Source organism: Cyrtonyx montezumae, unplaced genomic scaffold, assembly GCF_038088225.1.
Source record: "Cyrtonyx montezumae isolate F1298 unplaced genomic scaffold, pur_monq_1.0 scaffold_16, whole genome shotgun sequence".
In the NCBI taxonomy this organism is placed as follows: Eukaryota; Metazoa; Chordata; class Aves; order Galliformes; family Odontophoridae; genus Cyrtonyx; species Cyrtonyx montezumae.
Genome location: NW_027071892.1, coordinates 10143157 through 10156619, shown reverse-complemented (window position 1 = coordinate 10156619; position 13463 = coordinate 10143157). Strand labels below are relative to the sequence as shown.

Below are 13463 nucleotides of genomic sequence, written 5' to 3'. Positions count from 1 at the left end.
CCTGCCACCCCCTCGGGGGCGCCGCCATGACATCCCCCGCATACTCTGCCGCATCCTGATTGGGCGTCCCCGTCACCATGGCAACAAGCAGTTTGGAGGCGGGGCCAGCACTCCCCCTATCTAATGGGCCCTCGGGGCGAATCGGGGCTCTGATTGGCAGCTGAAGTAACGGGGCGGGCCGTTCTCCCGCCGCCGCCGCGGGTTTCCCTCCGTAGTAGGGAGACCCGCCTCGTCATTGGCTACCGCCGTTACCATGGCAACGAGAGGACGCGGCGCGGCCTGGCGGAGATACGGCCGCCATGGAGCAACGCGAGGGAAGCCCCAGAGGCCCAGCGCCCGCCCAATTGCCGCTGACTAAAGAGCCAGCAATGCAGACAGTACCCACCACCGCTGAGCTACCCATGAAGGTTTACGAGGCAGCGCTGAAGACAGGGACTGATTCCTCAAGCAGCCTAGCCTCAGCAGGCTTCTGCACTGCCAAGCTCCTGCCCCATGAGTGGCACCAGAACAACTACCACCTGTACTACAAGGCCTCCACCAGCTGCGAGGAGGCTGAGTGCAACAGGGCCGAGGCCAAAGGGCTGTCTGAGAGCAGCACAGCCAGCACCCAGTGTGCCCAGAAGGACTCCACAGCTGCCCTGAGCCAGAGGCTGCAGGATATCCATTTCTGGAAGATAGAGCTTCAGAAGGTGATTGAGGAGCTTGATGCAGAGAGCAACCTACTGGCAGCCCAGAAGCTGAGGCTGGAAAGGGCACTTGATGCTACCCAAGTGCCCTACATCATCACCACTGATAACCTGCAGTGTCGGGAGAGGAGGCAAGCCCCAGACCTGGTCTATGATAAGGTGGAGAGGGAGCTGCTGAAGGTGAGCACGATGCTGGGGGTGTTGATGGCAGTGCTGCCCTGATCTCTGAGCAGTTTGGCCAGTAGGTGGTTAGTACAGCTCAGGAAGGTGCCCTCCGGTGATTAACAAAGATTTGTTCCCACTTCCAGGCAGCCTGGACTCAATTCTAAATTCAGGAAGGATTATTTAAAATCCTCGCTTTCTTTTAAAAAGCATTAAAAAAAAATCACAAGAGTACACCCAGAGGAAATCAGGTCCCTTCACTCAGACAACACCCAAGCAAATTCAAAGCATAAGTTTCCAACATGAGGCACAGCATCCTATTCTAGCACTAAACATTTTCTAGAATCTGCTTGGAAAGAGGTTCCCTCATCTATAGAGGTCGCACTTTAAAAAGGCTGTACTCCCATGAGCAGCCTATTCAGGACCAGAGAAATGCTGCTTGCCTGTTCTCCATGCTCGAGTGAACAGTCTCTGCCTTTTACCTTTACTACAATCTAATAATGTAGTCTTGCCAAGGCAGTGATCTAACATCAAACTTACTGTGTTTCAGCACAAGCCATCACTTTAATTGTACTGCAGAACAGCAGCATGGCTCTCTCCAAGCAGTACAATGTAGTTTTGTGACACCTGCATGAGATGACAGCTCCAGACACACTGGGAGGCACAGACAGATGGTACTTCTGACAGTGACTTCAGCAAACCTGGTGCTCTCCTGAAATTTGCTTGGTCCTTTCCTCCCCTAGAGGTCTCTACTCCATCTGACACTTTGTTACCTGTCACCAAGATCCAGTACAGCACGTAGATTGCCTTCAAACTGATGCAATTACTCTGATTGCTTATGGTACAGAGAACAGATTCTGGGTCATTTTTCATTCTTGAATGATACCTTTTCTAGTGTCCCATAAATAAATGAACAATCATTTATTGGCCTGCAGCTTCCAATATTCTGTGGAGGTACATTCATGATGAGTTACCAATTAACACAGTTGATTAATGTTTGTTGTTAGGAAAACACTGAAAAGAATTACAGAGCTGATGAGGTGATAGTATCGGGTAATATTTTTGATAGGAATAATCCTCTAAACAATGCTTAGAGGTTGTTCTAGTCAAAAATAGAAAAGTGAGAGAACTGCATACAGAATATTTCAGTGGTGCACTAGTCTACTTTGTGAATTGCTACAAGATTCACATGATAAAAAAATTTCATAATTTTAGAGAAACATGTGAAATAAACCCCCCCCCAAAAAAAATCCAACTATCCAGAAGGATTTCTTGCCTGCATTTCTTTCCTCCTGATCTCTATGCCAGAGAATAGTTTGTTCATTGCTAAGAAGTCCATCTGCTGCTGCTAATTCTTCACCTGTAATTGTGATTCTCTGCTAGTGACAGCAGACCATCCACAGCCAAGTGGGATGTCATCAAAAAAGAATGATGTGAGTTCAGCTGAGGCGGGTGTACCAGCAGCAGATGGACTCTTGAGAAATGAAAATTTTGTTGCTATGCCAATGACCTTTGCAGTACAGAAGGAAGAGGAGCATATAATATGAGAGGAAACCCTTCCCCTTTTCACAGAGGGATAGATTTTATGGCACAAATGTTTGCAAATAGATTTTTTAAATGTGCCCTCTGTGGCTTTGTCAGCTCTTTAAGCTGCAGCTGTACTCTGTACCTCTTTCAATGCAAAAAAAAAATCCCAGTACCTTTTCTTTCTTATTGTCTCCAAAGCTGAATTCTTCACACTTAGAGCTGCTTTTCCATGACTTCTGACTGTTCACCACATAGATTTCAGAGTTAACAGCCCACTCCACCAGTAGCTCTGTTCATTTTGCTTACTTAGAGGACCTATGCAAATTTTATTACTGAACTACTTACACTTTATGAATCTGGCTTACTTGTTAAGACTAGAAAGTGTCTGGACATCTTAATAAATGGCAACTCACAGGAGATCAGGAGTCAATTATTCCTCTTGCTATGAGAAATTGAGAACAAGAAGAAACTTCTCCAAAAGTCAGCTGTGAGGAAATAGACACTTTTCCTTACACAAGGAATTGTAACTACACAGTTAATTTATATCCTAAGGCATTTTCCTTAATTTGGAATTTTTCTTCCTCTACAAGCAGCCCAGTCCTGTGTTGGCTTCACTGGATAGCACCTTCACTGCGTGACTTCCAGCTCCTACGGTTAGGTGCACAGGGAATGTGCATGCTCCGGGAAAGACAATATCTGGACAAGGGATTGCCTTTCACATGGTCTTGGAAAAGCTTTGCACAGGGCATAGGTTTTCTTGCTGCTTTCAACTTCTCGCAGCAATAATGAACATTCCCAATGCATCCAGCTGAGATAACCACCATTCAGCAGCCCCTTGGCAAGTGACATTTAACAAGGGAACACCAAATACATATATACAAGCAGTTCTGAACCCCTACTTTTAATGGGACTTTCATTATCTGTTCAGCAGAGATCATTTCAGATGACTCACAAATAAAACAGAACCATCTCTGATGAAAGCTTTATGCATCCAGATAAGACTTCAGTTTTTCCTATTCTCTTTTTGGCACACAATCTATTTCTTTAAAGGGGCTTTGGTTCTAGCTCATCTCTCCTATTCGCTTTGCAGGACAGAGCCATATTTAGGTTCCCCACTGTGTTACATAACCCAGTTAAATAGCAGCTGCTGGAATGAGGGATTAAGGTATCTAAGTGAAAGCTCCTCGCACATGTAATAAAATCATCTGTTACTCAGTACTTCATAGACTCCAGTAAACAGCATATGAATCTTTTCTAATATAGTTCAGGTTAAAAGGAATCTGAAGGACACAATTCTTTTTCCCTGTAGAGAGTGATCTCCAGCTAAAAAGAAGACAAAATCTCTTAAGTGGAATAATTGTTTCTTTGAGTTGCTGCATTGGAAGTAGCAGAATTCTGCAGAAAACAGACGCATGTATTGCTCTTATGAGGTTTCTGCTTTCATAGCCCATATTGCATCTCCCCTTTGCATTGCCTTAATGACAGTTTAGTATTTTTACATGTGCATTTAATACTGAAAACATAGGCAGTAGCACAGAACTTGCCACATAGTGCTATATTGCCAATAAATCATGTTTCAGCTGCATATATCCTGTGTTTCAAGGTTAGTTCTGCATATCCAGTGTCCCAGTTCATTAAGTGAGTGCCAGATATGCCTGTGGTATAAGCAGATGTAGTTACATTTATGTCATTTTCTTCTGCCCAAAGATTGTACTTGACTTGATGTTGATTTGCTTCAGTGATGAAGTCAGCCCTAGTATTCCCTGGTGCTGAAGATGATGGCATTAGCCAAGATCCAGTCAGCTATACAAAATTAAAAAAGTGGAGAAAGGATACAGTTGTGTGTATGCTTGCCAAACGCAATAATGGGGCAAGGAAATCAACTGAAACCCCTTTCCAAACACCATTACCTGTAGCTTTGCCAAGCAAACCAGTGTGCAGTAGGACAGTCCTCTCCATCGCTTCATAAAAGTAGAGCACTTCATTTCAATGCCTGCAGGCTGACTTTGGCAGACCCAGTATTCATGCAGAGCTGACCTGTGGCCCTTCTCCCATGAGCAAGCCACAGCTACACTTGCTGACTGGCTGGATTACTCTGTGATGGCTGTCAGCACAGCCAGAGCTTTGTGACCTGCATCAACATATCCCCACCTTTAGCACAGCACCATAGCTCCACTCAACCACTCAGTATGACTTCTCAACTGCTTTAAAAGCTAGTATAAATCCTTGATAAGTGAAAATTCATCATTTACACCTGCTTGTTCACTCTGAGTACTTAGTCTTAGGTTGCCATTAATTATGAGAACTGCACTTTCAGTTTTAAATATCATATTTGAGTGCATATCTCCTCAAAAGGAAATCTATTTTTTAATTTTATTTTAGGTCATTCAACAAGGGAGTTCTTTATTTTGAGGCTATTTCACTTTTTCCATGTGAGAGACTTCAATTACTAAAGGAAAGCTTTCCTCATTTCAGATTGTGCATATTACTCACAGGAAAACAATTGTCTCTTTATTTACATGGAGACTGACTGCCCAACACAATATCAATTACTATAAGAGTAATTTCAAGTGCTAGCTCTTTATAACACTATAGTCCTGATTATTTTCTTTTTGACAACTCAGCCATTGCAATACTTCCTTTTTGCAGAAAGCAAGTCATAGTGTTCTCAGTTTGTAAATTGATAGCTTCAGCTACGTGTATTTCAGTTGAGCTCTTCCAGACCCTTAGAAATAATATTTTCACCCCAGTCTTAATTGTACTTTTCCATTTAGAATAAATGGATCTTTCTTATGCTCCCCACTGGTTTCTTGTGATGGAGAAACTGACACCACAGGGACATATGCACTCATTTATTTGTCAAGAACGCTATGAGGATTGACATGCACCAGCAATGCTCTGGCTGTAAGTCATTAGTTATTACATGCTCCCTTAATTGTCACTGGGTGACCACCATTAATGCACAACAGCTAAATTAATCGGAAGCTTTTCATTTAATAAAAGCTTCTTAACATTTGAAGATCAGATATTTTAAATGCCTCTATATAATAAAGAAAATGTGTTGGTCTGGCCTTTATACAGTGTATAACCACCAATTCAGTGAAGTACTTCACGGAGCACATGGTTAATCACAGAACTGTGGGGGTGGAAGGGACCTCTAGAGATCATCTAGTCCAAACCCACCCCCAAAGCAACATTACTGCTGAGAAAAGTGATAACCAGGTACTTCTTGTTCCGTAAGAGAATATTACAAACAATGGTCTTTTTTGGCCTGATAATGCTTGTGTTGCAAAAGCATTCTTGATAAAAGCAGCATGGGCTGTAACTTCTGACTTTGGGTCTGCTCTCAAAGTGAGACTGAGCTTTGTGGCTTTGAGCAGTCACCTCTTCTATCTGAAAGAACTCAGCCACTCCAATGATGTTACATACCTGAGTTAATTCTGTAGTCCCTGATACCGTCCCTCACCAGAGGCAAAAGCAGTTGGTGTAATAGTAAGAGTCAAGCTGTTGGCACATGTCATCAAGTTTATCTTGGCTTGGTTTTCCTGTACCTGCCAAAGCAGACAATAACTGTTTAAGCCACAGAACAGCAACTTCTACTCTTAGTTAATGCGGAGCATTCAAAAGAAGTGACTCTGGGCTCATACTATGCGCAGTGCTGCTGCCCTATCTGTTCCCAACTTTAAGGCTGTCCAAGTAGATCAAGTGTTTTAATCTGACAGAACATATACTTTCCCATAGAATACACACACAATATGAAAATAATGAACCCCCAGACTTTGGAAGTACTTCAAATATTGCTGCCTTTGTAGACATACAGCTGAGTTACTCGGTAGTTACTAACTCCAGAGAGAAGCTTGTCTTCTAATAAAAGGAGTGGGTAAGGTAATGAGTGGAAGATTTAAGTATATATCCACAACCACTGAAATGAAATTGCTTTGCAGGATGGTATGTACTGCACTGAATTCCATAGAAGTCTCAATGTTTTTTATCTAGGAAGCTGAACTTATCAGAAAAATCCAGGAGCTTTTGAGAAGAACTTTGATGCAAGCTACTAACCAGATCCGGTAAGATGATTTCTGCAATACTTCAGTCATTAATTTATATTACCAAATAAACCTGGAAAGAGGCACTCAGTGAAAGGTAAGAGTTACCATGTAAAGTAAGGCATAGTAAGAGCCACAGCCTTTCATAACTTCCTGTATGTGGATTCATTTCTCCATTTTCCAACACTAAATTGAAATATAACAAAACGTTATCTAGATATCACCGTCTTGTTGCAGCATGTGATATCTGCACTGTGAAATCTTTTACAATGATTGATCTGTTCAAAGAGCCTTCTCAAGAAGAGTTTTCTTGCCGCCAGATGTCACTGTGAATTCACAACATACAGCTGCTCAGCTTTCCATATCAATATGAGTGTTCATTGCATTTCAAAGGGAATATTTGCCTTTAATTTAAACCAAATCCGTTGGAAAGAAGTTGTTAACAAAATCCTCAGGTTAACTCCATTTGATGGAGTTAACTGCTGGAAACCTTGATATTTCACACACAAAAAAAACACAACCAAAACACCTATAGTTCAATTTGTTCTGTTCTATCAGATAAAATGATTTTAAGTTCTTCTGCCTCTATAAACATTCAAGTAGCTCTGTTACATCAGTTACTATCTCAGAGTAACCCGTTGAGTCTAGGCTTTGCTTTTTATAATTGTTTTAAGATCGCTCTAGTACCCTCATCGGCCAGCGGGATCTTCTTAGTTCTTTAGGTAAGAGCGACATCTGGTGTCTACAGTTGATAAAGGCACACTGCCTTCTGTACTCAGAAGTTCTAATCAACCGGGTGCAATACAACTCTTAATAGACAAGAAAGCATCCGCTTCCACACTGCACGGTATTCTTCCTATATTTTCCGAGGACAAATTACTGTCTAAACCTACAGTCTAGCAAGGAGAGCTCATAGGATAATACAGGGTCACTCCCTGGAGATCTTAGAGCCAGGCCCAAAGTGCTAGCACATGAGGGGGTTAGGTCTCCTTTTAGCACTGCTTGATGTCTTGGGAAGGGTATTCTGTTGTTAAAACCTCTACCTGAAGCTGCTATTGGAGAAAATCCATGCTGTTTTAGGATTGAGATACCTAACAACTCCTTCACAAACTTCAGAAGCCTTAAGCAGTCAGTGGGCACAGAATAGTGCTGAGGGTCTGGATTAGTAATTAATTAACACACCAGACTCCCTGCCCTAGAAGATAACCAGAGAAGGAAGTTTGGTTAGGCCTGCCTCCTCACTTTTCTTCAATAGTGAAAGAATCAGAGCCTAGCTTCATTAATGTTTGTGTTACTTTTACTGAGCTGTATTGTTTTCCACTAACCCTGTATGATAATAACGATGACCTTTTCAGATTAAATCGAGACCATAAAGGGGTATGTGAAAGGGACTGGTCAGACAAAGTTGAAACATACAACGTGGATGATAAATGTGGAAGATACAAGAACCAGAGCACCAACATCCAGTTCCATCTTAGCTCAATGAAGTTTGAAGAAAGGTGAGCAGTTCCTCCCATCATCCTCCACTTTTACATCACCAAAAGCTGTAATGCTGCCCAAAATTAGTGGTATTGCTAGTGTTTCTTTGGACGTGTGATATCATACCTTCAAAACAGCTACTTCAATAGTAATGGCAGTGCTACCATCTCAGCACACCATGGCACAGATGGCAGAGTAAGTTTATTATATACAAACTGAATTTCTTGATGCTTTTCTTAGAAAGATTTGCCTTTATACTTCTAAAGACTGATCTAACTCCTGCTGAGACTTAGTACTGAACACAAACAGATGTGACATCCTTTTGAGAAAGGAAACTGTTGCTTCCTGTACACAAAGTCACTTAATATTGCTACTTGCAGTAAACCTTATGAGTTCCCCACCCCTTTCAGATAATTTTCATGCAACACAGTGGCTGTAACCCAATGGAAAGCACAGCAATAGCAACAAGGTCCCAGGCTGAAGCAAGTGAGAATTTCCTCAAACACAACAGCTATGGACACAAAAATAAAGGCACTGCTTACCTTTAGAAGGCCTCACATATGCAGAGGTCTCCAGCAAGTCCCCTTTGCCTCTACAGCCAACCCTTAAATGAGGTATGGGAGCCAGGCTCCACTCCTTCCAGTCACTCAGCTGCACTGCATGCACCTGAGCTGCCCTGGGTTGGCCCTGCCTTCCCACCAGGTGCTCAATCACTGTTTCAAGCCATGACTTAGCATTTCTCCTACAGTGTCCTAAGTACTGCAGCATCATCTGCTGATCATCATGGCAAAGTATAACCGAAGATCGTGTTGTCTTTGTTTTGAAGCATACAGAGACTGCAATGACTGCATATGTTTATGTGTTTATTTGGTGGTGACTTAATTGCTTGTGCTTGCAATTACTGTATATATACTTTTTTTGGCTAAAGATGAAAGGTCATTGGGTGATTTTTTGTCATGCATTGGTTCCCTCGGAAGCAACAAGGTGAATGAGAGTTTGTCAGTTTTAGAAAGGACTCTTTATTTTTCCTTCTTGCTAACTCTAGACTGCATGCAACATAGCAAGAACAAGGAGAGGTATCCAATGCTTTTACAGAGGAGGAACTGACTTCAGACTGTATTCCCAAATTCAACTTGAGCAAGCTTCCAACCCCTACAGTTCTGTGATTCTGTTTGTATACCATTCCCTTCTTCCTCCAGTGCATCAACACCACAGACATGGGCCAAATTCAGTCGTGACAACATCTATAGGGCAGAACAAGAAAAACTGGCGTCAGTTAAACTTCGCACTTTGATTGATAACATTCTTCATGATGTATCTGAGGACCTGAGGATGCAATGTGCTGCTGTTAATGAGGCTTTTGCCAAACACTGTGTGGAGCTGGATGATATAAAACACAAGTTAGAGTACCACTTGAGTGAAGTAAGTGTCATTTTTTGAATGCTGGTCACAGATGTGATAGCATCTTCTGAGAAGATCACAGTGGAATTATCCTCTAGGAAAAAATTCTTAGTCCATGTCAGGTATAAAACACTGTGGTGTCAGCTCAGTATCTGATAAGAGTCTTCAGTACTGGATTGTGGCTCCAGTTCAGCTTGTTCTGCTGTCTGCAGTGCATCTTCTGTAGTGTCTTCATCAAGCAGTTCCTGGCAAATGAGAGGGGCTATCTTTGGCCTCTGCATCCTCTCCAATGTGGAGCAGCTCCTACTCCTGTGTTAGGCCACTGGATAGTGTAGAAGGAATAAGTCATTCCTTAGTGCTTGTGGGTAATGGCAGCTGCCAGACTATTTTCTGGTTGTGTGTCAGTGGTTATGAGGGAGAAGGGATTCAGAATTTCCTGTCTTTTTCTAATTTCTTCACTAGAAATCTATACAATTCCAAGCTGTTCAGCAGTTCTTAATTTCACTCAAAATAACTTAGACTTAGATAATCTACAGTAAAAAACTTAACATTAAAAGCAATTCAAGGAGGTGGGATGTGTTGTCAGGAGAGCTTTTAAACAGGCTACAGAATATTTTCTGCCTCTTTTTAGACCAGAGTTTAGATTCTCAGTGTAGAAGTAGAAATAAAGAGGTCAAAACCACCTTTTCACTTCTATTTCTTCTATATTCTGACCAAATATGAGCTCAAATCTGTAACTCACTAGGGCCATGAATAAATGTATAACATGCGCAGAAACAATGTGCTTTTTTTTTCAAAGCAGTTTTTTTTTGATATCTTTTTCAGACCCTTAAGGAAATAGGACATCAAGAAGCTAACATTGTTGCTCTAAAACAAGCTATCAGAGAAAAAGAAGCCCCAATGAAAGTGGCTCAAACAAGGCTGTATGACAGGTCTTTTAGGCCCAATGTTGAGCTCTGCAGAGATGCAGCACAATTCAGGTAAAAACTGCTAAACAAGTCGTCCAAGGTGTCCATTCTATGCAAAGGTGATGTAAGGTAGCATTTACACTTATTGGAAACACAAGGTCTTTTGCTTCTACTACTAGGTTTGATTCTGATATGTCAGAAGTAATTCAATTGTCTGAAATCACTGCAAGGAAGACATTATTTTAATCTAATGTATCAGCAAATAGAAAATCTATGCACACCAGTCTGCCATTTGTCTTTAGGCTTTTTTTCTCTCAACTGTGTGGGTTCTTTTTGATTTAGATGATCCAAATAAAAAATAAAAAAATCTGTCAACTTGTGAATAATTTGCAGCCCTTCTGCTGTTAGCAAAAGTTCACCACAAGGTGGACTATGTGCTGAAAGAATTATGTTTTGAGTGCTGAGAATGCAAATGGTTTGCACATATCCATAGCCTGAGACATGTCCTTAGTAGTCAGAAGAATTGGGCTGGTGGCATTTGATTTTCAGTAATAATCCATTTTAGAACTTAGAGGTCAATAAATCCTTTCAAATTAAAGGTCTGAACATCGCATTTGTCACTTTTGATCTCATTATAAGCCTTGTAATTGATTCTCCTCCTTCACATGTTCCTGCCCTTAGGAAAAGTGGGGGATCAGTACTTGTAGCAAGGATGCCTGCCATTCAAAACCGATATGTTCTTCTTTGTGCAGTGAGGAAGAAGTTACCGTTAATCTGAATGCTTTATACCATTGCAGGCACACTCATTTAAGTCCTGATTCAGCAAATTATTCTTGTGCAAGCCTTTCAGTGTGTATATTGCTTTTAATGAGATTTAAGGACACACGCAAGCCACTTGCTGAATTGGCATGTGTTTAATTCCCATCTTTATACTGTTTATATTTACTCTGTTCCCATAGCATACAAAGATTTTGTTTTCCCAGGAAGTAAATATGTACAGACAGAGTGTGCAGAAGGCACCTAACCCCCACTGGCATTCAATTGAAGTGATGTGTATTTTTTTTTAATGGTTTGCTGCTGTTCTGCCACTTCTTTAAAAACTCATATGGATTTAAAGATCATTTCCAGTACAAGTATCATCTTTAATAGTTGAGTGTTATGGCAGAGAACAGGTTTCAAAAACCAGGCTAAAAGAAGTGCAGATTCAGTCAAACTGGTGACTCATCCAACAAGTTTTGTCTTACATTTCTTGGTACAAGTGTCCTACACAATGGGGTACTTGTGAAGTGAGAGTGGATAGTTCCACTGTAGTGGCAAAAGACATCCTTAGTACTATCTAAATAAAGAGGAGGTTGAATACAAAAGCTATAAAAGTGAGTTCTGTTTTTCACTGAGTGCTTTGTACCTCCAAGAGGACTGACATTTCTGAGTCTGTAGCCCAAAGTCTTCAACAATTGCCAGGTCCTCTTCAATGCACTCAGATCAATTCCTCCTGCCCTTGTTGTTGAGTGTTATGCTTCTAGAGCTGTTGATTTTTGTTGCTGTTAGTTCACGTGTCCTTAGCAACACAGACAAGTTTCTGCTCATTTTTATATTACTTATGTAATTCTTTTCAGGTTGATCAGTGAAGTTGAAGTAATAACAGAATCCATTGAATCTCTGAAGAAAAAACTGCTGGAAGCTGAACAGTCTCTGAGGAACTTGGAAAACATACGGATGAATTTAGAAAAAGAAATAGCTGTGAAAACAAACAGCATTTTTATAGATAGGCAAAAGTGCATGGCCCATCGCACACGCTACCCTGCTGTGGAGAAGTTGGCAGGTTACCGGTAGTAATCTCTGTGCTAACTATGCAAAGTATGGAAGAAAAGTTTCACCTTGCATCTTTCATGGAAAATACACGGATACTACTGTACACAGAAGTGCCATGTTCACTGCCGTTCTCCTTTATTTGGATTAAAATGCATGAGTATGTAATGGCTGTCTTTGAGTCTTTAAAAATTCGGGGTCTGACTGCAGGCGTATGCAATCAGTTTGAACTGCAGCATAAGATAGCTCTTTGCATCTGATATGTATCTGTATCATGTCTGTATAACTTGCAAGGTATGCTTTTCAACCTAAGAAGCAAATATTTGAGTAATTATAATATACACAGATGTGAACCTATAAAATTTATAGCTTTCTAGCATTTTACAGCTGCATGAAATTAGAGCAATAAAATTGTGTGCCTGATAGAATATCGCATGATCAGTGAGGAAATGGGTGATGGACTTTTAACCTCTTCAAACATTATTAGTTAAAAAAAAAGTTTGCACAGGTTGGATGACAATCTGACTATTGGCAAAAACGCTCCCAGTCCATGACACCTGTGTATCTAATCTGAAAATGAGATCAGGGATCTGTAACTTTTAAGTCAATTCAATTTGTTGTTGTTTTTTTCAGAGCCTGAATAGCAATTGTGCCTTTCAGCTTAAGCACTTGGTTGTTTAATTGAGCTCTTGATCTGTTCCACCTATTCCCTGAAAGCAAGGTGTGTGTTTGAACTACTACCCTTAATGGAGAGCGCATCGGATTCATCTACTCCAGTGGAGCAATGTAACAAATGTCATTCATGCATTAGCTTAGTAGGACACTGGGCTGAAAATGCAACATGTGTCAAAGAAGAGAAATGATGACACAGAACACAATTACATTATGGTTTCCTGCATTACAGGTTTTTGCTTTTAAAAATAGCAGCTGAGCAAAGAGAAAAAAACCCATCACCCCTCCCCCTCATCTGCCCTGTTACCCATCCTGTGTGCATTTCTGAATTGCCCTGCTCTGTTAACCAGAGCAGGAGAAGCTATTAGTGTCCGTTTTGCACACAGATGGCTATTTGTATGACCTTGACACAGGTTGTGCAGAGCAGTGTTCAGCCATTGCCCTCCTGCTGAAGGATGCTACCATTTATTTCTTTGGAAACCAGCTGTGTCAGTGAGGGCTTTTGACTCAAACATCTATTTTGTGGCCAAAGGGCTATTAAGGGCCAGTTGGCCCCTTCTCCCCCTCTCCTTCCTCCTCTGAGTCAATACACCTCCTCTGAAGGCTTATTTTCAGCTGGCAGCACGGGAGCAGAGGGAGTTTGAGGTATAGGTTACGTGGCTGAAAAAGCATTCTCTGTTGGTTTTATTTATGCTGACGTGATTATCTCAAAAACTGTAGTCCTGAAGGAAAATACTGGAAGTGCAAACAACTGACATTTCTTCAGTCCAACA

General features: G+C 41.3%; 1 protein-coding gene across 1 annotated transcript; it reads left to right on the top strand.

The window, feature by feature from the left end:
- The first annotated feature begins 299 nt into the window (after positions 1-299).
- On the top strand, positions 300-12042 carry TEKT4 (tektin 4). Its single transcript, XM_065732800.1, has 6 exons — positions 300-866; positions 6372-6442; positions 7777-7920; positions 9100-9322; positions 10127-10281; positions 11826-12042. Exons 1-6 carry the CDS (start codon positions 300-302, stop codon positions 12040-12042), a joined length of 1377 nt encoding a protein of 458 aa, XP_065588872.1.
- Positions 12043-13463: the final 1421 nt, after the last annotated feature.